Here is a 14,383-nt window from a genome sequence, read left to right on the forward strand (position 1 = left end):
AGTTCTGAAAGTATGCGGAGGGCCCCTCCTGGGCCCGGGCGACTCGCTGAGAGCGAGCCTCGCAGAAGTTTGGCGGCCCCAGCCTGGCGGCGTTGATGGCTGTGCGCCCCGCGGCGCGCGGGGGCTGAGCGGGCGCCACTTCCCCTCCAGCCCCGCTTTTGTGTCTCGCGTCTCCTTATGCGGCGCCCGGCCACCTCCTGCGGTGGCCGCTGCTGAACGGACGCTCGGGCGGAGGAGAGGAGGCGACCGCTACCGCCGCAGCGCAGGGTTTAGGCGGGACTATGGGAAACGGGATGTGCTCCCGAAAACAGAAGCGGATCTTCCAGACGCTGCTGCTGCTGACCGTGGTATTTGGCTTTCTCTATGGCGCGATGCTCTATTACGAGCTGCAGACACAGCTGCGGAAAGCCGAGGCGGTGGCGCTCAAGTACCAGCAGCACCAGGAGTCCCTCTCTGCCCAGTTACAAGGTACAGTGGACGCGCGCGGCCCTTGGCCAACTTTGCCCTGTGCTTTCAGCGAGGCTGGAAAAGTGACGTTTATTAGCCTTTGACACAGAGGCTGTCACCTCTGACCTTCGGGGACATCAGAATGAGCGGTGCAGGGCTCCGTCCCCCGCCCAAGTGTCAGGGAAGATGACATCCCCATTCTCTTCCTTCCTTTCAGCGGTTTCCTTTGAAATCTGTAGCACCAGTCCATCTTCCAGCGGGGCGTTTGGTGGGCGGGTGATCAGGGACTACTTTAACCCAGCACTTGTCAAAGGCCCAGCTACAGTCCAAGCAGGCATACTGGTAACTCTCCAGCCGCTTCTGCCAGCCTATCCCAGAGAGGTATGGTTCCGTGGTTTCTAGGTGTTTGCTTTCCAGTTGACTTTACCAATCGCCTAAGAAATGAGGAGTTGAGCAGAGATTTCTCAAACTGATGTTTTTCAAGGAAAAATAATAGCCCCAACTAGTATCAGTTGAATGGGACCTAAACCTGCTAGTTTTTTTTTTAAATTGATACTTTAATAGGGTGATTTGAGAGGTGTTGGGTGTGTGGGAAAAGCCCACACTACCTAACTGTTCACTATGCTGCAGGTATTTTGTCTTAAAAAAAAAAAAATTTGTCTTCCTGAGTAGCATTTAATTCATCAGAGAGCTGTGTGTGTGTGTGTGTGTGTGTGTGTGTCTGTCTGTCTGTCTCTTACAGTTAGTCTTGGGAACTCAAAGGGCAGAAACAGTTTTTCACGTTGTCAGGCACAGCAAACATAATGTGCAAAATCTGTAGAAAGAATTAAAGCTTGTGTCCTTCTAGTTTGGAATATCATTTAATGTAAATTTCAACATAAATGATACATGACTGTACCATGTGGTCTTGTTAAGGACATAGTCATCACATATATGTATATATTTTTTGAAAGCTTTTAGCTTTTACCTCTACTTGTGGTTTGTTTTCAACACATATGCCATCCTCCAACATTCCCCAAGTGATAAATAGTGAAATGCTGACAGTCTTAGCTGATAATGCAAATATAGCTTATTTTATAGTATTAGGCAGAAGCAAGCTGGAGGGTCCTTTTTGTTTGTGTGTGTGAATACAAATATGAAACAGATGCCTTTTCCTTGCTCCAGCTATTCCGGGTGTTTTCTAGTAAAAACTTTAAGATGAGAGAAAATGATACACAGCTGATTGCTTGGACTCATTTGTTCTTCCCAACTTAGAAAAAGGAAAGTATTTTTAGCCCACTGAGCTTTCATAGCCACAGGCAATGAAAATATGTGGCTGGGCTTGGCTCAAAAGGAAAATCTGTTTTGACATACTCTTAGGTTAAAAATTTTTCTTTTAGTATGTTCAGATTTACCCATGAGTTGTTGGTATGAGGAGGGTAAGGCAGGTGGGCATTATTTATTTAGAAGTTACCAGCAGTTTCCCTGTGAATTTTAGTGCACCAGGACCAACAGAAGAACTTGCTGTCTGCTAGTTCATGGGGTTGAGGGGAGACACAGGGACTGGACAACAACGAGGACTGGATTTTCACAGAGGTGTGGCAGGGGCATGCATTGTGAGGTTGTGTGCCTTAGTTTCTTATTTAGGAGACCCAGGAAGGCAGGGCTTCATTTTCTCCATTACATCCTTGGTACTGTGTAGTACCTGATGCTCAAAAGGAGAATCCATATGTATTAATTTAAACAACCAACAGGAATTATTCTGAACTGTGGTGAGAAGTTGATCCCAGGCACTTCTGTCTGCTTTATTAGGCTTTGCTTCTGTGTCTCTGCTTTTTGAAAAATCAAACTAAACAACAAAATATTTTGCCCAAGTAGCTCTCTTGCCTTAACTGCCAAAGTTGGAACTTGTTGACAGAGGCCCTGGTTTCTAAATCACAGCTTTTTTTGCACTATTCCACTTGAAAATCAATCTCAATTTCTTTTCTTTTTTAATTTGTCTTCCTTCTGTGGGGTTGTAGGGAGAGGGGTGGAAAATGGTAATAGGGGATCATTAACATGCACAACTTTTGCTTTGTAGCAGGAGATGAAAATATTTCTACCTAGTTTGAATGGGTGGCTTTAAAGTTCATTTCCTAATTTACTCTCTTGCCACTTCCTCTTGGATTATAGTGATGCAACACTTAAAATATGACTATGTAGGAAGAATTATTTCACAAGCAGATTAAAGTGTCTTTTTTTTTAATGGATTCACTCTTCTGTAACATTTTGAATTTCACGTTTGCAGGCCATTTAATGAACATTTTCTGATGGCATGCAACTTTTTATTTCTTTTTGCAATGACAGATGATATTTTTTAGCATTTTCATGTACTACCTGCATAGATGGGTTTTTAGAGCATCAGACTCTCCCTTCTTAAGACTTGTTAGTGAGGTAAGATCTCTTGACCTGGCTTGGATTAGAATCAGAGTTAATTCTGAGCGGCCTTCTTTTAAAAAACCTGACTCTTGAAAAAATTCAAGTACTTTGGTCTGATAATATACATTTTTTAAATGAGCATAGTTAGCTCATCTTCCCATGAAGAGTAGGCTATACTCTAGAGATTCCTTTGAAAGTAGGTTACTTTTTACCCTGAGTACATTTTGTGGTGGAATAGTCCTATAAACAGGAGACAGTGAGAGGTGATATGGGAAAAGTTGAGAGACTAGCCTACCCTCTCCACTAAAAACCATGTCTGTGTCTGACTCTGTCATTCATTCAAACAATCAATCATCTGTCTATCCATCCATCCATCCATCCATCCATCCATCCATCATCAATGTTTCTAGCTCCCATACTGGCACCTTAGTTACACTGAGGAGTAGTGCATAGGTCACATGCTGGTAGCAGAGTAGTGACAACCTTTGAACAGCACAGTATTTACTTTACACTTATTTTTTTTTTCCACTGCTTTTCAAGTGCACCATTCTATGTACCTATCAGTGGTGTTTCTTGGGCTTGACTGCCCATTAGAATCACTTAGCAGCTCCCAGACCAATTAAATCACAATCTGCAAGGGGTGGAACCCAAGCCCCAGTAGTCTTTAAAGCTCCCCAGGTAATTCCAGTGTGCAGCCATGGTTGAGGAACACAGCTTTATAATCTTAAAACTGAGCCACTTCATACATTTATTTTACTTGGTTAGGCCCCAGAGACATTTGCATCTTATCCTGAGCATGTGATTTAAAGCCAGACAGGTTTTTGGATTATGATTCAAATTCTAGTTCTGCGACTTTTTGTATGAACTTTGGCCTCATTTTTCTTATTTATAAAATGGAAGTTAGGATGACTCATTTTGCAGGGGTGTTTTGGGGATTAAATAAAATAATTCACATAGAACTGTTAGCGCATACCTGGCACACAGCTGCTCTTTAAAGACCAGCTGTTATTATTATTATCAGAGTTTGAGTTGGTTTGTCTCTTTTTCTCTTCCCAGGTTTGTACAAATTTTGAAATTGACAGAATTTGTTTTTGTAGTTAGCCACGTACTTTGGATATTTCTAAATGAACATCAAGGAGAATAGACAGATAGGCATAAATCCAGGGGACTTTACTCTGGAAAAGGATTCTTCCTTGATGTTTAAATGAAGAGTATGGTTACTGATGGACTGTCTTCTGGATCATCCCAGATTAGGAGAGGGGTGCAACTTTAAGTGAAATACCATGTGCATTAAGATCTGGGAGAAAGATAACTGTGAAACAGTTTTATAAATAGTCTTTAGTGGCAAGGAGCCCCATGTTCCTAAAACAACACTGGGTTACAGTACTACGGTGCCTTTTATCTTCCGTATGATGACCAAAAAAAAAAACATTGAAAAAGGTTTACATAATGTTTTAAATGTTCCTATTTCAGAAAAGTGTATTATGGATAATTAAAATAAAAGAATTGGGTGCTTTTGAGAGTCACATTTGTTTAAGTTTATTGTCCTTTGTATTATGCGCTCTGACACTTACTATGGCCCACTAGTCTAAACATGAAGACTTTTTGTTGAAATTGGATACATGTTGATTTTCCACTTTGGCTGAATCTTCTTTCAAAACAGAAAAATCTCTTCAGTCAGGATCAAGGGTTTTTTTTGTTTTTTTTTTTTTTTAATTCCTTCATCTTCCACTGCCTTGTACCTGGCCTACAGTAGGTACTCAGTAAATAGTAGGTCTGTATCTATCTAGTCTTCTCTCTGCCTAAGAATGTGCTTATTTATGGAGGGAAGTGAGGTGTAGTAGATGTAGTAGCTCAGGTCTGAGCACATAGGCTTAACTCTCTGCTATCCTTTTTACTGTGATATTTGGCAAGGGAGTGAACTTCCCTGTGACTCAGTTTCTTCATGTGTAATAATCGGGATAATAGGATTTATAATAGGCTATCATGATCATTAGTGTTTGAACTTGCATTTGGTCTATTGGGGAGACTCAAGTGCAACAGAGTGGTTCACAGACCTCTAATATAGGTGTCAAGTCTGGGCAATGTTATGGTAGATGTAGTCGAAATCAAGGGCAAAGTTGGGATTTATTAATATCAATTAGACATTGTTGGTGAAATAGCTTCACTAATGTGCATCATACAGTTTGAAAGTAGGTTTTTATCAAGCTGTTGTTTAAAAGAATGCTCTTTAAATTCAGTAGGTTTTTACATATACATTCATTCCCCGATTAAAAGATAAAAAGCTCTAGTTACTTTTAAAAACTGATTCAGTTTGCATATGATTCATACAAAAATATATAACCAGTTTTATACATGATGTGTGTCTTAGTCATCCCTGTAAAATGGAACATGCCAACTCTGTAATGAGAATAACTGGTTGACCATGTAAGAGAATTGTGTATTATGAAAGCACTTTTAGTGTGCATTCCAAAACCTTACCTCCACTTTTTAAATTTTTTTTCCTGACTCAGCAAGGACAGTTTCCTGTAGGGTTGGGATACAAGACTGCATTTCAGTGGCTGAAGGAATAAGTGAATTGAAGTTGGGAAAATGAAGACTGAAGATGGAGCACCCAAAAGCAAAATAATGGAGAGAAACCAGAAGAGGGGAGGGATAAAAAAGGGGATTGATATCAACTGATGACTTTTCAAGCACTGAGGAAGGTTCTTGTTCATATCTTCTAAAAAAGACAGTAGAGAATAGTGAAGGGAGAGCTCCTTCGGGCAGCAAAGGTGGTGGTGTTTACCAATAGGTTGATCTCAAGTAGACTGGGGACCTCTGTGGATTTCAGTTTCTTCACATTTGGATTAGGGCTAAGGAGGTCTGTCTTGCACTCTTGTAGGAATTACAAATACTATATCTAAAGTGACTAGCATGAGTCCTGGAGCACATTATTCCTACCGTGTATAAGATGACCAGGACTACTGCTGCTGCTGCTGGGTTAGTACTGGGCTTGCTTGTATTGGGCCTGTCCTTTGCTATATGTAATAGGTACTGGTGTTATTAGTTGTGGTCTAAATGTGGCTGTTTTCAGAGCTATGTGCCCATGAAACTTTAAGACACACATTCTCTGTCTCTTCTACCCTTTTTACCTTTTTTTTTGGCAGGGGTGGGGGAAAGAAAACCTGAAAACACTTTACAGAACAGCAGATAAGAGTTGCTGTTTTTCAGTTTGGCAACCAAATGTTCCTGTTTTATCATGAAGGACAAAATGTGTTGGCCAGTAGGTGATTTGTGAATTTTCTAGCTTTCTTTAGAAATGAAAGGTATATATGAATGTAGCTTACTGTGAAGGAAAAATGGTAATATGTATTTCCCTTTGGAGCCAGTGATAATGTGGAGTAAATTTTTCATGGTAGGATTTAGAAGATTTATCTGAAGAGATTGAATTATTTTTAATACACATTTATTGAGTGCCTACCATGTTCAAGTACTCTGCTAAGCATGTTACATGCATGATACTGTTAATCAGCGACACTTTCATGTGACTGATCAACAAGTCTGTGGCTTAGGTTAATTAACCTGGCAGTGAAGAGATGTGATCTAATGAAACTGAGCTTAGAACCCTAATGTGACTTTATAGCCTGTGTTTTTTCCATGACAAACCATTGCCCTCAAAATTATTTTAGTATCTCTCATGATGATATTAATGGCTGGAGAAAGTAGGTTAAGTGGGTCATCTGAGAATTCAAGATAAAATTAAGAGTTGAAAGTAACAGTTGTGATTATCTGAGGCACCATCTCCAGGGTGTAGGACATTTGCTGCGGCTGTGGAAGATGACTTTGGTTGGCAGTGGAATTGATTTTAGGTGGATGCAGATACTTCCTGAAATTGAATCATATGATGAAAAACTTATAATTCCTTTTTAGTACTTTCTTGACAAGGATAAACTCGGTTTGATGCTAGAATGTCTTTGCTAGATATGACTGCTCACCTGTTTTTCCAAAGAAAAACAGACTGTGGGTAGACAACAGACTGACAGCTAGAACTTAATAATTGTTTTGTCTTATGTTATATAATTTTAACTTAAATGATCTATTGATCACCATCCATTAATGCTATGTAAATCAGATTTTTAATTGATGAGACAGTGGTGTCAAGTTTTCTTTCCAGAAGTTTATTTTAGGGGAAAGTGAATCTTTGTTAACTAAGTATCCTATAGGTTTTACATCGGTGTGATAAAAACTCATATAAGGAAGGGAAGGGGAATGGGCAAGGAAAGACAGTAGAATGAATTGGATATTATTCTCCTATGTTCATATATGAATACATGATCAGTGTAGCTCCACCTCCTTATGTACAACCACAAGAATGGGAAGTTATACTCCATGTATTTATATTTCAAAATACATTCTACCATCATATATAAGTAAAAGGAACAAATAAGAATTTTTTTAAAAAAGAACCCATGTGAGAGGTCTGAAGTTTAGAAATGTACTAACTGATCAAACCTTACACAAACACTGAATTTTACAGTTAATAAACTAAATCTGAGATGGGTAAGTCATTTGCCATGTGTCTGAAGTTAAGCCCAGACTCGCAAACAAGACACTGTTCCTTCACTTCCCTGTTCTGTCTTTACAGACCCAACAACACCCTTTCCTTAGCTTGAATAGCAATAGGCACAGCTATTTTTAAATAATGCTGTGTATTTCTGAATGGTGTATTTGTGTTCTTTGTTTTTATTGGCCCATGAGTGCTTACACTGAGGACATGTCTGTCAGTCATTGCCTTCACTAATAAGCTTCACTAAACAGGCCCATGGCCTAGGGGGACATGGGTATGAAATAAATTGTTCTCTGTAAGAGTCTGACATTTAAAAAATATTGCTTTAACTATTTCTCATATATAAAATGTCACAATATGATAGATAGCGAACAGAGAAGTAAAAGATGTGCTGTCATTCTGAAGGATAGGTATTGTGGAACATTTGAATGATATCATTTGCTTTTTTTTGAGAATAAGTGAATTAATATTATAATCATTTTAGGGGAATCAAACATTCCATTTTTCAGTTCACATTTAATTCAAAATTTCTTCCTTAATTGAAAATTTGTAAGAAATAACAAAAATTTCAAATGAAGATATTTGAGAGGGCTTTGACATTGCTTATGTGCTGTCTTGACGATAGCTGTAATGCTAAAATTAATGATAAACAGGTTTAAATTGGCTAGGTGATAATTATTCGATTACTTAATTTGGTTTAAATAGAGTAATTAATCAAGTTTTACATTGGCCAGATTTAATGTTATAAATCTGTAATTTTTGTTATACTGTCTCAATAGCACAACCTTTTAATAAGCTGAGAGGGAATTTTTAAAAGGACTTTGCATTCTGTTCAGAGGTTTGGATGCTCTAAAACAAGTTAAATAATACTGTCAAACATCACTTTTTAATTTTTTTTTGTAGATGGACACAATACCTTTATTTAATTAATTAATTAGTTGTTTTTTTCTTTTTTAATGTGGTGCTGAGGATCAAACCCAGTGCCTCACAAGTGCTAGGCAAATGCTCTACCACTGAGCTACAACCCCAGCCCCAAACATCACTTCTGTTAGAACATGAAAACTAAATCCTCTTTACTATATCAACTCAAAATCTGAAAGTCATCCAGGTTTGATCCAAGTGTGGTGAGCTTTCTTGGATATAATTCCTTATGTGTAATTCTTCAAATACAGTTTCTCTTTATCTGTGAAACTAAATCGTCCAATTATCTGCCTTTAACATAGACTACCTATGCTGCTTTTCTGTTCAAAAAAGGCTGAAAATGTAAAGTAGGTAGGAGTCACTGGTCCTTAGCAATTCTAAAATCCAAGCTGGCAACTGCTCTTGATTAGATCTTGAGGCCTGGCGATAATTTTCAATGTCTCTTGACACTACCTTTGGGCAAAGAGTGCTAACCTTTGAGTAATTCTGCCTTTTTAAATGAAAGGTAGAATATGTTTGCAGCTGAGTATTTTTTCAGATTTTCTGCCAGTAGAATTTTGGAGATCCGTGGCTTCTTTTTTCACTTCAGACTCATATTGGCATTGTTTCTCCTGATACAGCCCTCTCAAAAATTTTGTGGGCTCTCTGCAAAACTTCCTGAAGTTTTTTTTTTTTTTCCATTAGACAGAAGCCACACCCACCTTTCTCTTGGAGATTTGTTCTTCTCTACTTTGGTGTATGCTGAAACTGGTGAGGGACAAGGCCCTTAAACTTCTTGAAGATCTGTTTAGAGGATCTGAGACACTCTTTGGAGGTCCTGTGGTGGGACTGAATGTACCTCAAGACGTTCCTTTTAATCCTCCAAATTTGTAATAAAGAGAGTTATGACCATACTCTCAGCTTTTGTCCTGAGATCATGTTTTTATGATAGTGTCCTGGTGGTGCCATATTTTCCTGTGGTGCCTTTCTTAATTTTAGCATGATTTTCTGTCTAGAGAGGCTGCGAATTTCCGAAACCATCAAATTCTGGCTTCTGGCTTTGTTTTTTGTTTAGCCCTTTTCCCCTCATTTGACCTTTTCCCTGTAGTTTGGTATTAAATAGTAAGAAGAAACCAAAGTGACATCTGTAACATTTTCTAGGAAGTCTTAACTGTTTATCTGTCAATTTTTACTTCCTATATAAGTGCAGATGACTGGGTCACATAACTATACGTAATGGTGTGTATTACTAAACTTTCGGGTATTCCATACTTTTTGCTTTCTGATAAATTTTTCTCATGTTTGCTTAAATCCTTCCATCTGTTTTCTTGAAGTCCAAACTTGTGTGTGCTATGTTCCCAAATTCTTACATTCTCAAAATACTCTTCTTACAGTGCACTACACAATTCCAAATCCACTTCTACTTCTCTAAAAGCTATATTATCTCAAAATGAATTGACTTAGATCAACAAACATTATCTCCTAACATCTTTGGGAAAGAAATCTGGGCTTAGCTGGGTGTCTCAAAGTCTCTCATGAAGTTGCAGTCAAGTTGCTGACCATAGTTGAATTCCTCTCAGCACTGGACTGGAATTGAAGGGACTGATTCAGAGTTCACTCCTGGGGTTGTTGGCAGGTCTGGGAAGATCCACCTCCAACTTGCTTCAGCTCTGCATGGCCCTTCACAGGAATGCCTCACAACATGGTGTCTGGCTGTGCTTAGGGCAAGAGATCCAAGAAAGCAAGAGGGATGCAAGCACTGAAAGAAAGTGAAAGTATTTTAATAATCTTGGAAGTGATATTCCATCACTTCTGCCATGTTTGGTTCCTTAGAATCGAATCACCAAGTTCAACCCAGACTCAAAGGAAAAGGGTTTGTGAGGATATGAAGAACAGAAGGTTGGAACCATTGGGGACTACCTCAGTCCCTGCCTACCATGAGGCAAGGATCCTTATTTGAATGTTATGCTGTCACTGTGGCCACATCATCATTACCAAAGTCATTGCATCCAGTTAGTACTTGCTATGTGCAGGCTGTGTTCTCAGTTATTTTCTTGGATTATTTACTTAATAATTTTGTAAAAATACATATTAAAATGTGATTCGCTATAAAGTTCATAGTATATTAGCAAGAAGTGGCATTTGAAATCATGGCACTTGGAAGGAAAATCATCTGGTGCTTAACTATCTGACCTGGAAAAATTAAAATTCCATGAGACTTTCTGAAATATAAAGCAGCTAGTAGACTGTTGACAGAAATAACAAAGTGGAAGGTACCCTGTCATTGGGGGAGTTTCCAAACCCGTAGATAATAGGTTAAAATTTCCTCCTCCTAACAGGGACTGCATTTCCTTGGCAAGTAAATAGAAAGGGAGAACAGTGTGTCTCTTCAAGCAACATTTTTCACCTGCTTCTGACTTCATAGACTGGAGTCCTTGCTGAATGTCCTTTTGAATTTTTTTTTTTTTTTTTTTTGTAGTTGTAGATGGACAGAATGCCTTTATTTTGTTTGTTTATTTTTATGTGATCATAAGGATCAAACCTAGTGCCTCACACAAGCTAGGCAAGTGCTCTGCCACTGATCTAAAGCCACAGCTCGAAGTCCTTGTTTTTTACTTTTTTTTCCCCACAAAGTTTTACTGGTCTTGGATACCTTTGAAGCATTAATTGCATGACTGATAATTTTAATTTTTTTTATTGACCCCTACTTTGAAAGTCAAGATTAAAACAATTATGATATATGAATAGTATTATGTAGTATTAATAAAATAAAATCAAAAGTAAAGTATAAGAGCACATTATGAAAAAGTCATTAACTATGTCTGGACAGTTGTAATTCTAAGTTCAGAGTATGTCCTCATTCTCATAAACATGTTTTAGTCATTAGAAATACATAAGATAATTATATCTATTTTAAATTTGACTTTCTTTGAACTTTCTGAAATGTATTTCATTGCTTTTCAGTCTTTTGGCTAAGATCAAGTATAATATCTGTCATCAGCTTAATATCTGATACATCTTCTATCTGAAACGTCTCTATTTTCATGTGAGATTGGATTTGGAAATGAGAATATTTTATCAACATTCGTTTGCATCCATTCTCCATTTGAGCTTTGAGGCAAGGTCTGTTCTTGTCACTGAGAAGTTGCTGTTGAGTTTCTATAGCATCAGCCATCTCCCCCCCCATCCCCACCCCTACATCCCCCATCATTGCTGTGTGTGTGGCTGCCAGGTTGCTGCTGCGATACTCACTGGCACTGTGGGGCCTGTGGCCTTCTGCTCATGGTGGTATTTCCATGGATACCTTAAGACCCTTATGACATGATCTCTTTTCTATTCTCTGTTCCAAAAGCCAAAATGAATACAACCCCCACCTGTTCTGAAATGTATTGATGATGTGCATATGGTTCTTAAGGAGACTTACATATTATATTTTTCTTATATGATTTTCCTTTTGTTTTCTGAGTTTGGCTAGGATTCCTAGGGGCTGAACTGGAGGATACTTCCTCCTGTTGACACTGGCCAAGGAATCAGTGGCTGCCAGTTAGCTAGAATGATGGTATTTGTGAGTCTGTCTAAGACCCTTTGTATAGGGTCTAAGAACTCTCCTGAGGGGCCTACAGTAGCAATATTTTGAATAGGGTAGAACATTTATAAAGTCTGTTCTTTTTCTTTTTCTTGGCCTCCAGCTGTTTCCAAGACAGCCTCCTATTTAGCAGCTACTCTTTGCCTAAGACCGTATTGAGAGTTTTGTCTGTGACCCTCTCTTTCTTACAGGTAACATTTTCAGTTTGGGATCCATGGGGGTCCTTAAACCAATTTCCTAAAAACATGTCATTTCTGTGTATGTGTCTTTTTCCAAGATGGAAACCTAGTTTTAATCAGATTCTCAAAGCATCAGTGACCTGAAAAAGGTTAGGAACTACTGCTTCAGGGTACATTCTTCCTTTTGAGGTCCTTTTAAGTTCATATTGGAATGTGAGCTCCTCTGGTCTCACCCCATGAACCTTTAGACATGGCTGCAAGGTACTTGAGTGTGAAATGGGGTTGTCAGTGCTTGTCACTCTCCTCCTGAATCCATAACCACTGTTTCCTGCCCCCAATTGGAATAAGTCTCTAATCAGAGACTTAAATGGCATTTTAAAAATTGCATTCCTAGAATCCACTAGCAGTTGCTTAGTAAATTTAATAAAAAGTCTTGAAATTATGAGAAATTTATGCTTCCAGATTGCTTAATATTTATATTATTTGGTCTGAAAACAACCCTGTGTTATAGAGTAAAGCAATATGCTTCATTATTACTATTTTAATTTTGAGAAACAAGTCACCCAGAAAGACGGTGGCATGTTTTGGAATTAATGCTCAAGTTACTTGAATCCTAACTCATGGCTTTTGCTATTATCCCAGTTTGCAAGGCTTCCTTACCCTGGAACTAAAATGAGGTGTTATAGTATTCACAAAAACTTTCCACTTTATCTCCTTTGAAGCTATGAATTCAGATTCTTCCTGTTAAGAATACTCCCAGGTGGTGACTCACCTGGACTTTAAGAACTGGTGGCCTCAGAGTTCAACTGCCACTTGCCACCCCTCTTCATCTCTGTCCTCTGTGTACATGGAAGGTCCTGATGGCTCCCCAAACTACTAATCCCTCTTGCCCCTCTGCTTTCCACTCTCAGCTTACCTTGTTCCTTCAGGCAGGGCCCAGGCAGGCTCCCTAGGATCTGGGTTCCAGGGTTTTGAGGGAGATAGTCACTGTGGGGAACTTGGCTCTACCACCTTTTCTGTTTCTGGCACATTGTTTTTTATCCAGAATTGGAGACTTAGGCTGTCTGCTTTAGCATGATTCCGTTTCAGACTCCTCTGCATCCCGGTGCGTAGAAAGAGCTTAAGCTCACCCTAGAGTTCCGATATTCACCGCAGACTACCAGGCAACTCAGACTTCACCTTGACTTCACAGAGGGGCTTTCAAGCTCACCACTCAACCAGTTATCCAGCTGTGTGTTTTAGCTTCTAGATGTGGAAGTCATACCACTCCTCTAAATAAATCATAGATTGGTAGAGAAGGGAAAGTAAGAGCCCCTGTTGCAAATATCAGCATATGGACATGTTTTGGTTTTGCCCATCCAGTGCTCTGAAAAATTTCATAGTAGTGTCTACATGGAAAAATGAAAAAGAAAAGAGGTTTTAGGTAAACATCCAGATTTCCAGCTTTGTTGGAAAAGTCATGAGGTCCCATAAGATGGGACCAACATTCCTGTTTGGAATAGGATACGAAGGGGGCGTTAGTTGGCTAAAATGCCACTTTAATTGCCTTGATCATTCATATTACTAGCCCAGCCTCTGTAAGCACTTATGTTTGAAATTCTTTATCTCAAATAACTGTTTTATTTGTATCCATGAAGTGTATCCATGAAGAAAATTACCCTCAGATAAATGGAATGACTTTACAGTTGTGCTGCCCAATACAGTAGTATCAGTGTGGCGGTAACACTAGAAGTATTAGTGTGACCAAGGAACTGAATCTCAAATTTTGTTAAATTTAAGTTCAAATTTTAAAAGTAGAGCACTGTGAATTTTTTTTTTTTGTTAAATATAACTTTATTTTACTTGGTACTGGTGGTGCTTTATCACTGACCTATATCTACAGTGTCATTTTATTTTTCATTTTGATACAGGGTCTCCCTAAATTGCCTAAGATGTCCTTGAATTTGTAATCCTCCTGCTGAATTAGCTGGGATTATAGGCAGGTGCCACCACACCCAGCTTCTGTAAAACATAACTTTCTTGTTTTTGTGGAACTGCATTTCAGTTTAACTGTTGTGATGAACAGATTATTATTGCAGTCTTATACTGCACATACGCTTTCTGTGTTTTCACATGTGGCTATTGGAAATTTTAAAAATCATAATTGCTCAAAGAGCATTTCCTATGAATAGTGCTGACCTGAGGGGGGCACACAGCTTGTGGATGGCAGGCTTGGGATTGTCACAGATCTCTACCTGCCATGTGTTTCTTTTACTACTAAAGTACTGCGTGATTTTTCTTCTACTTCTCAAAACCTTTTCATTATAACATCTAATCTCACCAGTG

The 14,383-nt window shown here is 38.8% G+C and overlaps 1 protein-coding gene and 1 pseudogene across 5 annotated transcripts in view; both read left to right on the top strand.

Moving 5' to 3' along the window:
* The first annotated feature begins 6 nt into the window (after positions 1-6).
* Golim4 (golgi integral membrane protein 4) overlaps positions 7-14,383 on the top strand; it is a 76,499-nt gene continuing 62,122 nt past the window's right edge. For all 5 annotated transcript variants that reach the window (XM_015494292.2, XM_015494288.2, XM_048814355.1 and 2 more), the window contains exon 1: positions 7-468. In XM_015494292.2, coding sequence (XP_015349778.1) covers positions 282-468 — 187 coding nt within the window. In that variant the 5' untranslated portion in view covers positions 7-281. The remainder of the gene's footprint in view (positions 469-14,383) is intronic.
* Positions 11,246-11,369, top strand: LOC125620100 (annotated as a pseudogene).

The sequence above is a fragment of the Marmota marmota genome, unplaced genomic scaffold (assembly GCF_001458135.2).
Source record: "Marmota marmota marmota unplaced genomic scaffold, marMar, whole genome shotgun sequence".
In the NCBI taxonomy this organism is placed as follows: domain Eukaryota; kingdom Metazoa; phylum Chordata; class Mammalia; order Rodentia; family Sciuridae; genus Marmota; species Marmota marmota.